At 37.8% G+C, this 19132-nt stretch overlaps 1 protein-coding gene across 9 annotated transcripts in view; it reads left to right on the top strand.

The window, feature by feature from the left end:
- stard13a (StAR-related lipid transfer (START) domain containing 13a) overlaps positions 1-16693 on the top strand; it is a 54360-nt gene extending 37667 nt beyond the window's left edge. For 7 of the 9 annotated variants that reach the window (XM_042732863.1, XM_042732865.1, XM_042732861.1 and 4 more), the window contains 13 exons: positions 1896-1967; positions 3160-3241; positions 5683-5746; positions 7384-8714; positions 8884-9054; positions 9562-9721; positions 10477-10675; positions 10765-10978; positions 11561-11675; positions 12243-12491; positions 12889-13106; positions 13666-13842; positions 15189-16693. In XM_042732863.1, the coding sequence (XP_042588797.1) occupies positions 1896-1967; positions 3160-3241; positions 5683-5746; positions 7384-8714; positions 8884-9054; positions 9562-9721; positions 10477-10675; positions 10765-10978; positions 11561-11675; positions 12243-12491; positions 12889-13106; positions 13666-13842; positions 15189-15306 (3170 nt within the window). In that variant the 3' untranslated portion in view covers positions 15307-16693. Of the gene's footprint in view, positions 1-264; positions 1231-1895; positions 1968-3159; positions 3242-4534; positions 5512-5682; positions 5747-7383; positions 8715-8883; positions 9055-9561; positions 9722-10476; positions 10676-10764; positions 10979-11560; positions 11676-12242; positions 12492-12888; positions 13107-13665; positions 13843-15188 lie in introns of those variants that run through there. The other 2 variants (XM_042732864.1, XM_042732867.1) reach the window with 2 other exon arrangements.
- The last annotated feature ends 2439 nt before the right edge of the window (positions 16694-19132 follow it).

A 19132-nucleotide genomic window follows, 5' to 3' on the forward strand; every position in this document is an offset into this window, starting at 1 on the left:
GAACACATAGAGAGAGAATTATGGGCTTTCCACTTCCCCTTACTGACCACTTAAAATATTTCATAGAAGTTGGAGCCGTGGCTCCATGTGAGTTCATTTATTCCTCTCTCTTCAAATAATTTCTTGTCTCTCTCCACTATATCTACAGTATAAAGATGTGAGTGGTGTTTGCTTATTGCCTATGTGTTGCTAGAATGTTGTGGGTATTTGCCAGGTTGTATCTATATGAATGCAAAGGTGTGCTTTTAAAGGGCTGCAATGTAGACGCTATAATAGTAGGGCTGGGTAAAAAACATTTTAATCAATTCTTATAATTACGAAACGATTCCAATCCCAAAAATCAGTTAGTCCAGCCTGTTTTCAGATAATGAACGGAACATTGTAGTGCACCTCCCAATCCAATAAATCGCAATAAGCTTTGTTACTTTTAATATGAAACAAAGTCTCAGATTTCAAATTCTTACCATTTTATGACAGTATTCAAACAAGAATGTTTGGGGCTGTTTAATGTGGAGTCGTAGATCGCTGTAGTGCCTCGGTTCAAGAAAAGCAAAGTGCGAGTGAACTGATCATCTCTTCCACTTTAATACCAGTTGCGGCATGAAATAAACATGAATAAACATCCGAAGGTATGTTAAAAGAAAGAGTGCAACTTACCGAAATCCATATCCTGTGTCGCTCAATCCGTGTTTCAACCGCGGAAAGATGTCAGTATAACAGCTTGTAAACAATGTGTCATGTAACGTCACATTAACCTCAGAAAAAAAAATATTCGGTGACCATAAACTCGTTAGTCAGCTAGAGAGATTTTTTTTCCTTGCCATGTACTGTACCTGATATAAATATCCATAATAATTGATTTTGAATTGAATGGAATCGAATTGAATCGAAAGCTTGTGAGTCAGATTCTTATTGGAATTGTGAAATTTGTGTAAAAATCTAGTTGTTAGGGTGTTATGGGGTTTGCTCAAAAAGTTACAAAAGGAGAGACTTGAGGAACAGGATGAAGGCAGGCACATCAGTCAGAGGGAGGATGTTCTAGACTAGAGCAAGCCAGAGAGGACAGAAGAAAGGCACAGGGCAGAGGAGGAGCAGGCAGCTGTGGACACAACTGGACCGTATGCTGGCTGATCCCGATTTTGGACTTTTAGAGCGCTTGGAGAAAAAGGGATGCTCAGATCTGAGGGACACATGCGTTTCTTCTTAAAGATGAAGTGATAAGAACGACCAGTAAGTGTAAAAACCACTCTTAGACTTTTTCTTCATATTAGTTTGAGAGCGCTGTATGTAGCAACGTTAAATGTTCAGTGTTGTGTTCAGAGGGAGATTTCTGCAGACTGTGAGTGGTTTCTGTTCAGCAAATGTGTAATTTAGCACAAGTATGTGGAGAAACCTGTAAGAAAAGGATATAATTGTCAGATTGTGGTGAGGTCATTTCCTGACCCGTCCGCTTTTATGATGGCTTATTTTGAGAGATGCTTTGTTTTTTCATCTCTTGTGGATCTTTCTCAATGAAATGTGGTGTAAAAGGATCCAGACAAAACGGAAAAAGAGACAAACAACCCCCACACACATAAGAAATCCCATTCTTCATTTTCTTTAATTACTTGTCTCAACCTTAATGTCTTTAAATAACAATATATGTATATCTGTTCACACACAATTTTAGTGTCATTAAATACATTATATTGCATATGCATATATGCAATACATGTAATATGTATATATGTAATTATATTTATAATAATAATAACCAGTATTTATGTTTTCTTTATGTATTTGCTGTTTTTGCTGTATTGAGGCCAATAGCTAGTAATCATTTTTATGAGTAAATCTGAACATGAACACGTGTGATCAATAAACTGTTGAAGAATCATGTCATTGTTTGTTTTCAGAAATCGAGGCAAAGGAGGCATGTGACTGGCTGAGGGCGGCAGGATTCCCACAGTATGCCCAACTTTATGAGGGTAAGAAATGGGAATTCATATCTATAAACATACACGCAGAAGTCAAAGAATCGCTTGTTGATTCGGTGGCCTCAACAAATGTCTGCAGTGTGTGGCTGCAGCTGTGAGCTTAAGTGACGGTAAAAAATCAGGAATGCAGCAGGATGAGAGAGAGAAGAGAGTTGACTGTTGCTTTGAGCTAGAGATCACACCCATCCTATTCCACCTCAGCCGGGCAAACTGAAGCCAAGCAGTGATCAGCTGAATTATTCTTGATTTTCCGTTTCTGAAATATGGAATAAAAAACGCATTTACACAGCTGTGTGCTCCATTTGTCAGCACATTTTTTTCCTCCCTCTCTTTATCTTTTCTAGTCATTTTAGGGCCGCGGCGAGCTATTTGCAGGCTAGAGTTTCTATCCAAAGGGAGGAAGAGGTCATGGGAAAAAGTCTTCATTATCACTGCCGGGAAAATACAGGCCTTTGCCTCGGTCTTCCGCCCAGGCCAGCCGAGGGGTCGAGAGGATACTATTCTCTCTGCTGCTCTCTCTCTGTTCCCCTGACTCCTCCTCATGATACTTTACGTCAATGAGTGATAAAATGTCAACAATTCTATATTTAATTCCGTGTCAATTCAGAGCTTGGCTCTCATGAGAAAATCATAAAAGCTCGGTTTGGCCTTGTGAGGTCATTATGCCATTATGACATAAATAGAGAACTCCCAGATTCCGATGGAATGGAAAACACCTCAGTGCACATCTTTATCAGTTTTTCCTTCTTTTTGCTAATTATTTGCATTTGTTTAAGTCGAATCGAGGGAGTTCTGCGATAACCTCTGGTTCAGTTTCAGAGCCAGTCTGCTGTGTATAATGTAATCAGTGAGGCAGAGGAGCGTCTGCCAGAGATTGCGTTTGATTTATAAGAATTACACCACAGCTGCTGTGGGTCTGTGTGATCCTCTACAGAACCTCCGCAAATGTTTGGATAGACCAACTAAAAGAGTTTTATCCAGTTATCTCTCTGTTTTGTATTAATCACTCTCCATTTTAATTAGTGTATTTGCTTTAAATGTTTTTGTATAAAAATAACAATAAATAACATGCGCTTGATCGATATGTGAACTTTAGTGATCACTCACTCTGAATATACTGGTTCCATTAAACAACTTTTTGAACAGGATAGAGAAGTGATCTGTTTTCTGTCTCTGCCTACAGATTCCCAGTTTCCCATTGAAATATCTTCCGTCAAGAGGGACCATGACTTTCTTGACAAAGACCTTGTGGAGCCTCTTTGCCGGTAAATTTTCTAGATTAGGATTATCTCGATATCTTGAGATTCTTTAGATTGAGAGTCTTGCAGTCTGCAGGATGGAACTTGATACACTGTCTTTACTTAAAACGACAGCTGTGAAAATCACAGCATTAATGTCAATCACTTGTACTCTGAAGGCCATGCAGATCTGTTTATTTATATTGCACAGTGCTGCACAATATAAAAATATTAAGGACAACATGAAATCCAATTTTTTCTATTTACTTTTATATTTGTTTTCGCTGGTCTTATTGTGCATATGTCACATTGATGAAATAGCTCTCTATGCCTATAAAGTAACTCTTCTTTCACAATGCCACGTGTCAATTTGTTGTCATTTTTGAGAGAAAAAAGTATTTATGTATTTATGAAAGAGAGGCTTTTTGTATCCATTTGTATAGGGTCTTTATATTATTTTGTGTCGGCGAGCATTATTAGTAATTTATTTATTTCAATTTATTCTATTTATTTATTTATTTATTTATTTATTTATTTATTTATTTTGTTTTCTTTCAATAATACTACCATAATTTGTTGTTAGGCATTTGAAAGGAACATCATTTTTCTAAACAGAAACCTTTTGTAACATTAGAAATGTCTTTTCTTTCACTTTCTGAATAAAAGTAAAGTATTAATTAAATAATTGAATAATTAATAATTTTTTTTTGTTTAACTACCCTCAAGATTTTTAAAAGTAATGTATATGATGATTTTAAGTTGTGAAGATTTCAATCAGAAAAAGTATTTATTTTATTTATGTATTTATTTTGACTACATATCTGTTCCATTTTTTTTTTCTCATGAGCTTTTTGTTACAACAGAACATGAACAAATGAGAGAGAGGCTATTTGTATCCATTTGTATAGGGTCTTTATATTATTTTGTGTCTGGGATTATTATTAGTAATTTATTTCAATTGATTATTTTTTTATTATTATTATTATTATTAATACTACTATTATTTGTTGTTAGGTAGTATTCATCATTATTTATAAAATCCATAAAAACTGTGTACACCCTTTTCTCCAAAAATAATTATATGAGAAAATATTTTATTTTATTTTTTGTTTTGTTTTATTTTATTTATTTTTTATTTTATGTTCTAATTATGTGATTTATCTGAATATATATAAATCTTTATTTATATCATAAAATTGTAAAAAAAATGTTAATTGTTTAATCATAAAAATCATAAAAAAATGTTTTTAAAAAGGTATGTTTTTATAAATGTGTTTAAGAAACTTACGCAGTTCTTTTTAAGACCAGTACACAACCAGACCAAACCATATTATTGCACCCCATCCTGCATGTACAAGTACGAGAAAACTCAGTGGCGCTGGCCCAGTGGCGACCCCACCTCTGTAGCTGTCTGACCCATGTCCTCCATAAAGTCTGTCCCCTTCCCCGTCGCTTTGATCCCTAATGCAGCCCCCGTGGAGTCTGCTCTGATGTCTCTCTCAAAGGCCTGAGGGGGGTTTGGGGCTGCCAGTATAGGCTACTAACAGATGGTTGTGTGTATTTGTGTGAAACGAAGCCCAGGGTTTGAGGCGTTGAGGGTTTCTAGCAGGTTGTCTCCCTGTCTAATGCCTCTAATGACAGTGTTAGTGAGATCTGACAGCTTTACTGTCAGAGAATACACACACTGCTCTTAAGGACGCTGACTTCTGGCATGATAATGGCATTTCATTATCACGCCACAGACATGATATTTATGTACATTTATGAGGCCATCTGGGCCCTGGATGTTTAATTAGAGAATCTCGATTGAAAAATTGTGTCGGCAAACAGCTGATTAACCACGCTGATGTCACAACGGAACATTTTAACGTGTCAAAAACAACAGGTCTGGTTTTATAGGTGAAATAATAGCTTGTTTGTGTCTGGAATGGATATAGATTAAGGGGTCTGCAGTCTCTTGTAGAGTAAAGAAGATGTGTGTGTGTGTGTGTGTGTGTAAAAAGGGGTGGAGAAAAACTCTTCAGGGGTGAAGATCAGTCAGATGAGAAAGGGCGTTGTAGGGTTAGATCAAAGAGGAGGTGGACGAGAAGGTGGATTGCCCACTCTCTCGCTCTCTTTATCCCTCTGTTTTTCCTTTTGCAGCCCCGTCAGAGTCTCATTCATTCATGGCCATGTCTTGAAAGAGATTAGAACCTACGTCTGCCAAGCCGTCCCGTCACTCTTTCCATCAGCCAATCAGGACACAGATAGTGAGAGTTTCTTGAAATCTATACCTGCACGTAGAGAGGCAAACAGAGGTTAGACGAGTGTAGCATCTACAGTGGATTCTCTCTCTCTCTCTCTCTCTCTCTCTCTCTCTCTCTCTCTCTCTCTCTCTCTCTCTCTCTCTCTCTCTGTGGCTGTATGGTTTCTTTGTGGTGGAGATGAGAGTGACGGATGCACCAGTGACTGTGTCTTCTCTCTTCCAGTCGACTCAACACTCTGAACAAGTGTGCCTCCATGAAACTGGACGTGAGCCTCCCCAAGAAGAAAGTAAGTTGTTGTCCTTTTGTTTTTTCTTTAAAACATTCAATCCTGAATGGGATTTGAGCGAATCTTTTGAAAACTGTCAAGAAATACAGTGTGTGTGTGTGTGTAAAGTATATATAAATATCTTTTTCAGGATTTTGTGATGAATAGAAAATTCAAAACAACAGCATTTTTCGAAATAGAAACCTTTTGTAACATTACAAATGTCTTTACTTTTACTTGCTGAATAATAGTAAAGTATTAATTAATTAATTAATTGCTGTTATTTCTTGAAATTTTTAGTTTGAGTGACTCCAAGCTTTTTAAAAGTAATGTATATGATGATTTTGAGTTGTGAAGATTTTAATCAGAAAAATATGTCATTACCTGTATTACACTGTATTTTGAAAACACTCATTTTTTTACACATTTCATAAATGAGAATTTTGGACAAAATGTCATTCATTGTCATGAAAATGTCACAATGCAAAAATTCTAATGGTGACTTTATGCAGAATAAATTTTTCAATTCTGAAAAATATCTTCACAATATTCACATTTATTTTAAATGCAAAATGAAGTTAAATATCTGATCTAATAAATAATCTGTACAAGTATACATGTTTTTACTGTTATTACAGTGGCTCCGATTTATAGTGCATTTTTATTTTTTTTTTAAAGTATTTTAAAGTATAAAAATCTGTCTTTATAGTAAATCTGTCTGTCTGGGTTTCTAAAATGGATTATTTGGCATATGAACTGCTTATAAAAAAGCAGAATATATAAAAAGAGCAGTCATTGGAATTGTTGTTGGCTTTCAGCATAGAAGCGTCAGTTTAATCTTCAATCGAGACTATTGACTATTTACTCAGGGGTCGTATTTCAGCCTAATTATGATTGTAAGCTGTGGATCTCATTCAGTAGGTCATTTCTGATGCTTTTACTGACGTCTCAGGCATGTGAAAGGGGTGTCTGGGTGCTGCTGTCTTTAACACAACCAGACAGTGATTTGATACCTGTTATGTTCAAGTCCTCTTGTTTGGATGATATTTGAGAATTCCCCAAACCAGCTAGTATGACTTAGGGGATGTTTTTGAAATAATCTCCTGACATTTTTCAAATGCCATGAGCCTCTTTTGACATCATCACTGTTGCTCAATTTAAACGTATGAGGTCTGTGTTATTTTAAATAGGAAACGGGTTGTGAAGGTATATACAATATTAAGAGGGTGTCAGAGCCCTTTACAGCTCTTTCCTGTGCTGGCTGTGTGAGCTCACGTGCCTTGGCTTTACTAACTATAAAACATACTCTTAACATCTGTACAAAGAAGCCTTAATATCCCATGGTTTCCATCATCATTAATCACACACACCAAAAATGCTGATTTTCATTAATACATTAATATATATAATAGAGAAAGACTGGATTTTTATATTAACTGGAAAAAAAAGTTTGCCACAGTGTTGCTGTGTGGTTGCATACTGGCCCTAATCAAAAGGTCATTCACCCATTTTATCATCCACTGAGTAAGAATTATAAGTCAGTTTTATTTATACTGCAAAATAAGGACTATATTCTATATGCCTTTAGTTTAGGAGCTGAAAAAAAACCCAAATCATGTCAAACTAATTGTAATCCTGTGCATTTTTGCTGAATGCAGAGTGAGGACTCTGATGAGGAGGACCTGTTGGCCATCAGTAATAGATGGACGTTTGAGTGGAACAGTCGGCGCTGGTCACGTCTGCAAGACATCGATTACCTCCTGGGTGGAGCGGAGGAGCGGAGCCCCTCTGAGGTGGGTGAGGACCTGCGGACCACCGTGAGCAGCGAGAGCATTCTGACAGACCTCAGCGAGCCGGAGATCTGCTCCCTGCACAGTGAAGACTCTTTGGCCGCCATGCCTGACTCTGCCTCGCTCACCGCATTGCACTTGCCCAGAGAGCTGCCTCATTACGGTTCACTTCCTGCCAAGAGCAGGCGACGTGGACGCACACGCGCCAAAGACTTCCTGAGGAGAATGGAAACGCTGGGTCGGACATGGGGGCCATCGATGGGTCGTTCGGAGCGGCGCTCTTTGGTTATCAGCAGCCCAGTTCTGCAAAGCGAGCCAGAGGTGCTAAAGACTCTACGATGTGTTCAGATTTTAAACGCCGGGCCTCTAAATGCTGAAAACCTGCCACCTGCTAACAACTGCCTAAATTCGCTGGCCAGCAGTGAGGCTAGCAGCCAATCGGAAACCAGCGGTAGTGCTGAAAGCACACCAAACATGAAGGGACGTGTCTCAAAGTTGTATCCTCCTGGTAAACGTGTAGGTGTCTACCTAGAGGACATCGATGTTCTCGCTGGCGCTCCCCAGAGGAGGAGACCAGTCGAGCAGAGCCGCAAAAATGAGTTTTGCTCCTATGACGAGCTATTGGTGCACATCCCAAAAGATCACAAACCTGGTACCTTCCCTAAAGCACTGTCGATCGAGAGTCTGACAGCAGCCAGTAAGGAACGTGGAAACTGGAAGCTTCTGGATTCAGAGCCACAGCCCTTCAAGTGCAGGAAAGTTGGAGGAAGGGAAATCCGACCCGTGAAGCGCTGCTGCACGCGAGGCAGCAGGATCAGTGTGTACGATAACGTGCCGGGCTCACACCTGTACGCAAGCACCGGGGACTTATTGGACCTTGAGAAGGAGGATATATTCCCACATTTGGATGACATTCTGCAGCATGTGAATGGCCTGCAGCAGATCGTGGACCACTGGTCCAAAAATGTCTTGCCGGAGAGTGAAGGGGAGGGGGATGGCGGCATGGGGCCGAACCAGAGGATTGTTGACGGCCAGTCTTCCAGTCAGATCACACTGGACTTTGAGGGGACTTCTGTAATTGAGGGGTTGACCACACCAAATGAGGGCAACAAGGACGAGGTTTCCTTAAATGAAACAGACACCTCCAGCACCAGAGAGAGGAGGGACTCAGGGGTGGGGGCTTCCCTGACACGACCACGGTGAGACTTCAGGATGGATATGCTGAGAGGTGTTCATTAGTGAGACTAAAATAACCATCACATATATGTCTTTCTGCTAACTTGAATTTTTATTTATACTTAAGAGAGCATTAAATGATCTTTTCATATTTAGATTATCATAAATATTCATGTGCTGTTGTATTTCTAGCCTTAGATGGCCCAGCTTCAGGATGTCAAACCTCCTCAGCCAATCAGGAATTTTGCTACAGATATCCAGCCAATCCGTGGGCCAGCTTAGCTTGCTGCAGAAGTTCTCTTTATTGCGTCTCACTGCTATCATGGAGAAATACTCCATGTCCAACAAGCATGGGTGGACTTGGTGAGCTACCTAATATGCTGATAACATTTATTATCAATGTTGAAAACAGTTGTACAAGCCTTGATACATTTGTTAGGATTATTTGATGAATAGAAAGTTTGAAAGAACAGCATTTATTTGCAATCTAAATATTTTCTAAAATTATAAATCTATAAATGTATACTTTTGAATGGTATATACATACATATTGAAGCAATAAGATGAATGAGTCATGGAAAGTCCCTGTGTGTTGTGATTGGGGGATTTCTTTTCAGTTTTTTGCTCTTATTGAATGACACACTGATCAAACTGTCTCCTTAGTTAAGTGACTCTTGTGTCAAAACTCCAGAGCTTGTGGAACAATCTCATCCTGCCATCCACATCACAGTTCTGTCGTCAAACTGTGCACTCTTCCGTTCACACTCCTTCTTGCATTATATATAATCAAGATTCTTATACATACAGTACAGTTGCTTTATGGCCATAAACTGATCTCCTCTTCTTAATGCTGTATGTATATGTTCTTAGGTCAGTGCCAAAATTTATGAAGAGAATGAAGGCACCAGACTACAAGGATAAGATGGTATTCGGTGTTCCTCTGATTGTCCATGTCCAGCGGTACGGACACCCTTTGCCCATAAGCTTACAGCTCGCCCTGCGCTTTTTAAGGAGCCAGTGTTTGGACCAGGTACAAAGTTTCATTCACATTTGCAAGACTGATTATACGGTTCATTCTAAGTTAGGTCAGAGTCAAAGTTATTCCAAATTCATTAAAAAAATTTATGTCCAGCCACTGCTCCATTTCTTAATACAGATAAGCCACACAAACCCTAATAGTGTTTGTTTTTCTATTTTTCTACCCTGTAAGTTGATGTCTTAGTAATTCAATATCAAATGTATGGCCTTCATTTCGTTTTACTGGTATTCGAATCCTTATTATAATTGCTCACTTTTAGGGTTATGTTTTAAACAAATGTTTGGGTTGTGGTTATTAATGATACCTCAAATTGTGTGGCTTGTAGAGTAGACAAGTGCTGTTTCTTTTCTAAGTGATCAGACACACAATTTTGGTCTAGGAGATGTAAAAAATGACTAAAAAAACCCATAAACATAAATAGAAAGAGGGACCTGAGCCATGGATTCAGACTTGGTTCAGTAAAGCTGTGGTCACGCTAACAAAATTTAATGTACAAAATTGTCGATATTGTTGTGATGCATGAAAGGAACTCACACAGAGGTCACTTTGTTTGATGTTTTTGTTTTGAATGGTTTAGTTTTGTCAAGATATTTCAGTATGCGTGACCAACTTGAACACAAGTGAAATCTTCATGTGGAAGCATTTTTGTGCTTGTATGCATCCAGGTTACCCACCTAAACCCCCTAGAATCACAATTTTATGTGAAAAAGATACAAATCTTATTTGCTTTTCTCCTTGTGTTTCAGGTGGGACTCTTCCGTAAATCCGGGGTAAAGTCACGTATTCAGGCTCTGCGGCAAATGTGTGAAACTTCCCCAGAAAATGTGAACTATGAGGATCAGTCAGCGTATGATGTGGCAGACATGGTCAAACAGTTCTTCAGAGACTTGCCTGAGCCTCTCCTCACGAGCAAAATGGGCGAGACCTTCCTCCACATATACCAGTGTAAGAGCATTTGCTGTCTGTTATGAGCTTTTCTGCACAAATATTCTTACATTACATTCAAATAGCTAACACACCCTATGTCTACCCAGATGTCCCTAAAGAACAGCGCTTACAGGCTGTGCAGGCAGCTATCATGTTAATGGCCGATGAAAACCGTGAGGTCCTGCAGACGCTGCTGTGCTTCCTAAATGATGTCACTTCCTCTGTTGAGGAGAACCAGATGACCCCAATGAACCTGGCGGTGTGCCTCGCTCCTTCTCTCTTCCACCTCAACATCATGAAGAATGATAATTTGTCTCCTAGGTAATGGAGTTCCATTTTTGCACATTTCAAACATGTGTGCTCTGCTTAGAAAGGCTGAAACGAGTGTTTCATTATTGTATAGGAGCTATAGGATGATTTGTGTGCTTTGTCATTAGGTCTCCAAGGCCTTAAGGTGTCGTGAGAAGGTGTGAAGTGTTTTATTAACTCAACATACAGACAACTCCCCCATCATTGTGTTCATTAGGGAGCATTACTCGACACTGAGCAGACACCTGACCTGAGGGCCAGAGACAGGAGGAGGTGTGGAAAAAAGTGAGGGATAGTTTGAAAGAGACCGGTAGTTTAGTTTAAACTTACCTAGACTGGCCTGAAGGGGGTGGGGGCATTTGTGAAACGTATTATATGTTTTGGATCTTCATATAAATGTGCAGAATGTGCTGTGATAGATGGTTTTCATTGGTTTCCCTGTTGAAAAATCCAGCATATGCTGGTTGGGTATGTTTTAAAGCATGGCTGTTGGTTAGCAACCAGCTCATGACCAGCAGGGTTATTAGTTTTTTATACGTTTGCAGCTACAAAACTTTGTAAAATCATGCATATGATGTCTTTTATTGCATTTAGGTCTATTCAGAGGAAGTATGCCACTGGGCGCCCAGACCAAAAGGACCTGAATGAGAACCTTGCGGCCACTCAGGGGCTTGCACACATGATTGCTGAGTGCAATCACCTATTCGAGGTACAAGATGCATTTTCTGTCATGTTTGGCATGAGATGTGTGTGCATTGAGAAATTGTGGCTGTTTACATAAGATTATGTGCAAAACAAGTACAAAAGTTTCAGCTTATTATTATTACTTTTCTTAAGTGCTGTTCTTTTGAAAAAAAAAAAAGAAGTGTCTGTATATAACACTATATATACTATATAACTATATAATCAATAGTAATAAATGTTTCCAAATCAGCTTATTAGAATGATTTCTGAAGGATCATGTGACACTGAAGACTGGAGTAATGAGTCTAAAAAAATGTAGCTTTGCATCATAGGAATAAATTAAGTTTTAAAACATATTAGAATAGGAAACAGTTGAAATATTTCACAGTATTACTGTTTTACTGTATTTTTCATCAAATGAATGCAGCCTTGATGAGCATGAGAGACTTTCAAAAAAATAAAAAAAATCTCACTGACCCCCAAACATTTGAATAGAAGAGTAAATATTCTGCTGGATCGTTACTTTTAAAAATGTCTGTGTTAGAGCACAAGAGGAGACTTTTGTTGAAATGTTTTTCATGTGGTTCTTCAGATTCCTCAGGAGATGGTCTCTCAGTCCAGGAACTCATACATAGAAGCTGAGCTGCTGGCGCCCTCTTTAGACGAGCTCTGTAAAAAACAGCCACAACAGGATGAGGAAGAAGAAGAAGAGGAAGAGGAAAGCCCGTGTAGCTCTTATCTAGAGAGCTTGATACAGAATCTGATGAAAGAGACCAAAGACAAGACCAAGGGCTGGGTGACCAGATCAAATATTGACAATACAGAGATATCATTCAAAAAGGTAATGATTAAGTTATTCATCCATTCATTCAATCATGTTATATGGAATATATATGGTTTAAATATTTACTTAAAATTATTTTTGTATTATTATTTATATAATATTTGTTTATTCTATTCTTTTTTCTTTTTCATTTATTCATAAAATCCTTTTTTAACATCTTGTTTTTACATTCAGTGAATGTAGAGAGTTTGGGCAAATAATGCGATTCTTAAAAATATCAATGGAGACATGGTTTGGAAGGTGCATGGTCACATTTATTGACAACCTAAGTTCGAATCCGACTCGTGTCATTTCCCTCCCTCAGTTTCCTGTCCGCTTTGACTGTCCTTTCCATTAAAAGACCAAAAGCCTATAAATATATAAAAGTGTGAGGAAAGTGTGTTGTCTCTCACAGGTGGGAGACGGGACCCCGTTGAGACGCTGGCGTGTGTCTGTAGAGGTGGAGGCTCCTCCACCTGTGGTGCTAAACCGGATACTGCGAGAGCGCCACCTGTGGGACAGTAACCTGCTACAGTGGAAGGTTCTGGAAACTCTGGACAAGCAGACGGAGGTTTACCAGTATGAGCTGAACAGCATGGCCCCTCACCCCAACAGAGACTTAGTGGTGCTCAGGCGAGTACAACAACGTGATCTGATTGTGTGTACTGTTTACTGTTCGATCCGTGTGCCCTGGATAGCCCATGTTTGATGCCATTAGCAAATATCCAAATGAACTGATTACACCATTATGGCTGTAAGAAAAACGTGCTTCATTTGAGCATCTGTAACAAGGGCTTTTTGTGCGTCATTCAGTTCTTGTGATCCTCTGAACACCAAGGTCGTAAAAAAGGTCCCACGTACCCCTGCTGAACAGCTGGGCATTCATGGAGTATTACTGATCTGAGCACAATTCTCTGTGTTAGTTCAAAATAAAATGCTTTCAGCTAATCACATTAGACCACCCAGGTCAAGACTACAGTTTAACATCACTTGACAAATACGCAGCTGTGAGGTGCAAACAGTAATCTGATCAAAGGAAAACATTCGGCTGGAATATTCCATTGTTATTTGATAATTAATCAAATATGCACTTGGCAGACTGACACTTACATCTTTTGTGTCTGTATAGGATGGCAGATGCACTATGAGTGTTTGCTGTGATTTATATTGGTGGTGATTTTTTTCTGTTTAGGACGTGGAGGACGGATATGCCAAAAGGTGTGTGTGCGCTGGTGTCGGTGTCAGTCGATCATGAGGAAAGCCCGCAGCTGGCCAGAGTGAGAGGAATAATTCTGGAATCCCAGTATCTGCTAGAACCATGTGGCTCTGGGAAGTCCAGACTCACACATATATGCAGAGCTGATCTGAAGTAAGTGCATTAAAGGCAACTCTTTAAGTATATACTACTGGTCAAATGTTTGGGATAAGTAGGATTCATTTTATTTTTTTTAAATAATAGGTTTACTCAGCAAGAATACATTAAATTGTTCTTTCACATTAATTCTTTTGAAATTGAAAAAGAATTGATCAGTTTCCACAAAAAATATTAAGCAGCACAACTGCTATAGTAAGAAATGTTTCTTGAGCAGCGAAATCAGCATATCAGTATGATTTCTGACGGATCATGTGACACTAAAGACTGGAGTAATGGCTGCTGAAAATTCAGCTATGTTATCATAGTAATAAATAACTTTTTACTATATTTTTATATTTTGAAATATATAGGTTTTACAGTATTTTAGATTCATTAAAATTCCTTTTGGTCAAGTGCTTCCTCAAAGCATGTGTAATGCGTGCAGTACATCCCTTACACAAAGAAAATATATTTCCTAATATATAAATGATCAATATATTAAACAACATAATGGTATATTAGAAATTATACAGAATAATATACTGTGTAAATATTTTACAACATATTGAATAATATATAAGAAATTGCCGCTTTTCATATATTGAAAAATATGTGACAATATATTTACTTATATATCACAATATATGTAATTTTAGTTTCAGTAATACACTTTATAATAAATAGATAAAATATGGTACTGCATGTGTAAAAATATATTAAACATATATTTACTCATGCAGTATATACACACATATATGGAAATATATATTCCTTATATTTAATTAATTTTGATATACATGTTTCATATTTTAAAATGTAGTTAGTTTGCAATAACATAAGCACACCTACTCCTACTAAACACTTAGGGAACAGACTATCACTTTGCTGAAAAGTGCACTAACATTACTTAAATTAAATTAACATAATTTAAAGGTGTTTGTCCAATCGTTACCCTGACCACAGGCTCTACTCTTCTGCACAATGGTAACCCCACAAACTTACACATACCAGAAACCCTTTTACATTTCAAAATAATACAACATTAAACACTAACAGATATCCCCCATATTAATATTGATCAAAAACACATTGTTACTTTTTTACTCTCCTTTAACAGTCAGAAGCAAAGCATGCTGGGAACTATTTTTGTCTTCATTTCTAAATATATTTGTATGTATCAATATATAGCTATATATTGTCAATGCATATATTGAAAAATATAAGCACTAGTTTCCAATATATGGAAATGTATTATGTAATACATCACATAATATTTTGCAGTATATAGCCATATATTTTTGTTTCGTAAGGGATAACCCTTAATGCTTCACTAAATGCTGTATATTTGCTTGCTGTTCCAGAGGAAAGTCTCCAGAGTGGTACAACAAAGCTTTCGGCCATCTCTGTGCTAGCGAGGCCGCCCGCATCCGCAACTCCTTCCAGTCTCTGGATCCCGACGGCCCAGAGACCAAAATCTGAACACGGCTACATGGAGTCAGGCACGAGGGAACTGGGATGTAGTTCAACGTCAGGGCAGATGGTCACAGAAAACAAACTTTGGCGAGGAGAAGGAGGGATTCAAGAGAGAGGAAAAGAGCAAATGGAACGTTTTTATTGTTTCTAGCCCCTAAACTACAACAAACTGCCATGTCCTGTTGGTTTAATAGAACGTGGATCACTGGGATTCGTTTAGAGTGTTTTCCCCCTTATAGGGCATTTAAGTCAGATTATTTCATATCAGTATGCAGCTGTTCAAAACTGCCCCTTTTAAAATGGCTTTTGTTGTGTGTTTTGGGGCATATATGAGAGATGAGAAAAAATGGACAGAGAAAGTGACAGAGAGACTCCATCGTAGCTATGAAGCCATACCTGTAAAAAAGTCGTAACGCTGCTTCCTGTTGTCCAGTCTTTACCGCAGCAGACAGCTTTAACTAGCACCTGTAGAGCTTCGCTTACAACTAACAGATGTGAATGACAAGCCACCTCACGCTAATCTAAAAACAGCAGGTCTGGTTTCGTGTTACTGAGCACTTCAAGCTAAAGTACTGCATTCTCAAACCAAATATAGGTATGTTATTGTCTATATTATTTAAATCTCTGTATTTAGGTGTTTTATCCTCATTTGAATGAAGCTAGTGTTACAGTGACTGTATTTTTAAACTAAGGTTGTACCCTGGTGACGTATTGATGTGAAGTATTTACAAGCCCGTATCATTTCTAAATTCTGTTTTAAGAAATGTTTTGTTTATCAGTACAATATTGCTTAATTTCATTGTCCCAGGTAAGCAATAATGTATTCTCATGATAAATGGTACAGTATTGTGCTCCTCTAACAATGCAAAATGAATTACTTAAGATGTAAAAATCAAACAAAGTTGTAAAAAAAAGGAAAAAAAAGAAAATGGCAATGATTGTTGCAAATATGCATTGTTATTAATTATCATTATTGTCATTGTTTTATGTTGCTGTGTCACACTCTACAATGTCTAGGACATGAATTCATTTCACTGCTTCTGAGAAGCATGTATACTCTATTCACAAAGCTGTACATTTGTGTGTGTTTGTGTTTAAATGTGTAGATACAATTCAGGTTGTATATTTTGTACATAAATTAGGCTTATTGGCAGGTTTATCTGCTTTTTATGCTCATATCAATATTTTGCTTGAAATATCATCGCAAGCTGGTTTAATCAGCTGGCTTGTTCTGTGCTGTTTAGATGGGAACCGTGTATTTGGGTTTGACTGAGCTCAGTGGCCCGAGCAAGGCGATATGTCGTGGCTCCAAATAGTTTTTGAACAGTAAACAGGGGATTCAAGTTCCAGGCATTTGGAAATGTGGAAAATAAAAACTCCAATGCAATACTGATTTACTGGTTTCGGTATTTGTTGTGTGTGCGATGTGTTTTTGTCATGTTCGGTTCGCATAGGAATCGTTTTGAGTCTGATGCAAAAACTGTGAGGTCGGTACCATGTTCGGCAGCAAATATAACGCTATATATAAAACATTGTACTGGAAAAGATTATTATTTCACCTTTTACCACCAGATGGCAGTATGGATTCACCACATTGTATCGTGGGATGCTTGACGTCGCCTGAGGAATACAGGTGCGTTTACTAGCAAACAACAAACTTGGATAGCAATCTAGAGGTCATAAAACTGTTTGTTTGCTTCTAAACAACATGACCAGTAATTAACAGTGATCGTGTATTCTCCTGGGTCTGCAGAACCCAAGGGAACTATTGATCCTTGCCATTTGAATAACACGTCTTTATACACCGAAGTATGGGAGGCAGAGGACACTCACTGCGGGCTATACATCATCATTAGGGAGCAAAAAACAGTGGCATGTCTTTATTTCAAAGAAGGTCAGATTTCATAAACATATTGTCGACCATGAGTAATACTTTGTGCTTCTCACTTCTGAAGGGTTATCTCCCAAGGTGCTGTGTTTTCGTCTATTTATTTTCTACAACAATTAGTTCTGCCCTTAATACGTTTTTCTTTCTTTCTTTAAAGATATTATTAAGCATTCAATTGACCAAAAGTGACAGTAAAGACATATTTTGTTGCAAAATGTTTCTATTTTGAATAAATTAAGAATTTACTCAAAAGATCCTTAAAAAATGTGTCCGTTTCCACAGAAATATTAAAAAGCACAACTGTTTTAAACATTGATAAAAAATATCAAATGTTTCTTTAGGACCAAATCAGCATATTAGAATGATTTTTAAAGGATCCCGTGACACTGAAGACTGGAGTAATAATGCTGAAAATTCAGCTTTGCCACCACAGGAATACATTTGAAAATAAAAGCTACTAAAAATTGTCTAAATATTTCACAATACTACAGTTTTACTGTATTTTTGATCAACTAAATACAGCCTTGGTGAGCAAAAGAAACATTATCTTACAGATCAAACATTTTTAATGGTAATTTGTGTTTCAAAGGACAGAATTTTCTATTATTGTGAGTGAATTTTGATTAAGTACATTATAAAATGTCCTTTTAATTAGAGCCTATTTGTGCATGTCTTGACTTATCATTATTAATTAGTATAATATCAGAGATATATCAGCCATGACCCACACTGCGCTTTTTAGTTGACATCTGACTATTCCAAAGATAAAGTGCAGATACACACAAAGCCTCAGAGAAAGCTTAGTAGATTGAATTCCAAAGGTGATCAGACAAAAAAATAAATAAATTGCTCTGACAAATCCAAGCACAGCAATAAGGTCGTTAATAAATAAAAGATCAAATAGATTAATTATTGATGTTTATGTCTGAGTGTGTGTGTGAGAGAGAGAGAGAAAGAGAGACTATGGGTTTTGCACTTTGGTCAGATAAGGTCTAGTCTGGCCTTTCAACAAAGCAAAACATTTCATAAACGGATATATAGCTTAAATCAGACGGACTGATTAGACATAATTCTCATGGGGACACAGATTTTAGAAGTGACACCAATTAGCAATGTGCAGCAACAACCTTCAGCTAATTACTGTCCAGCTTTTTGTCATATGCCCCTGCAAGCAAAGCAAAGGATAAAAAAAAAGGATTTAAAAAAATTCAGTATCACTTTATTTGGAGAAAAGAAAACTGCCTTATAAATTAAAAAGCATGACCTCACTTTCCCCTCTTCTCCTGTTTATTTCTAGCCTCTCATGCTTTTAGAGTCGACAGAGTGTCAATTTCGGTGGCTGGGTATGACCAGACTGCTATGTACATGCAGAGAGAGAAAGACAAAATCAAAGACACATACAGAGAAAAAAAACTACATTTACGTACAGCCCCAGAGAGACAGACGGACAAAAAAAGAGACAAATGCAGTTGCCTTGGCTACCATTTTGTTCATGTCACTGACTTCCTCACTATCTCCTGGCCCCTCTAGCACTCTCTTCTGTCGTCTTTTCTTCTTTTCTTTTGTTTCTCCTTCCATGTCCCACACAATGCACATGCAGGCTATCTGAATGACAGGATTGCAGGGGAGCTCAACATCCTCACCATTCTTTATCGGTCTATTGTTATCATTTTCCCTTTCTATCCTGAACCACACAGCATCTCTTTTTGTTTTATTTACAGTTTTTTATTGTTTGATAGAACTTATATGATGTCTTTTACCAGCATTCATCTAAATGTCTTCTTTTGTGTTCCACTGAAGAAGGAAAGTCATGCAGGTCTGGAATGACTAGAGAGTCAGTGATGTCAGAATTTTTCGTTTTGATTTGGACTGTCGCTTTAATTTAATATTAAGGCAGGTCTGAAAAAGTCAGTTCAATCTGTATTGTTCTTTCTATAACCAGCA

Source organism: Cyprinus carpio, chromosome B10, assembly GCF_018340385.1.
Source record: "Cyprinus carpio isolate SPL01 chromosome B10, ASM1834038v1, whole genome shotgun sequence".
Classification (NCBI taxonomy): Eukaryota; Metazoa; Chordata; class Actinopteri; order Cypriniformes; family Cyprinidae; genus Cyprinus; species Cyprinus carpio.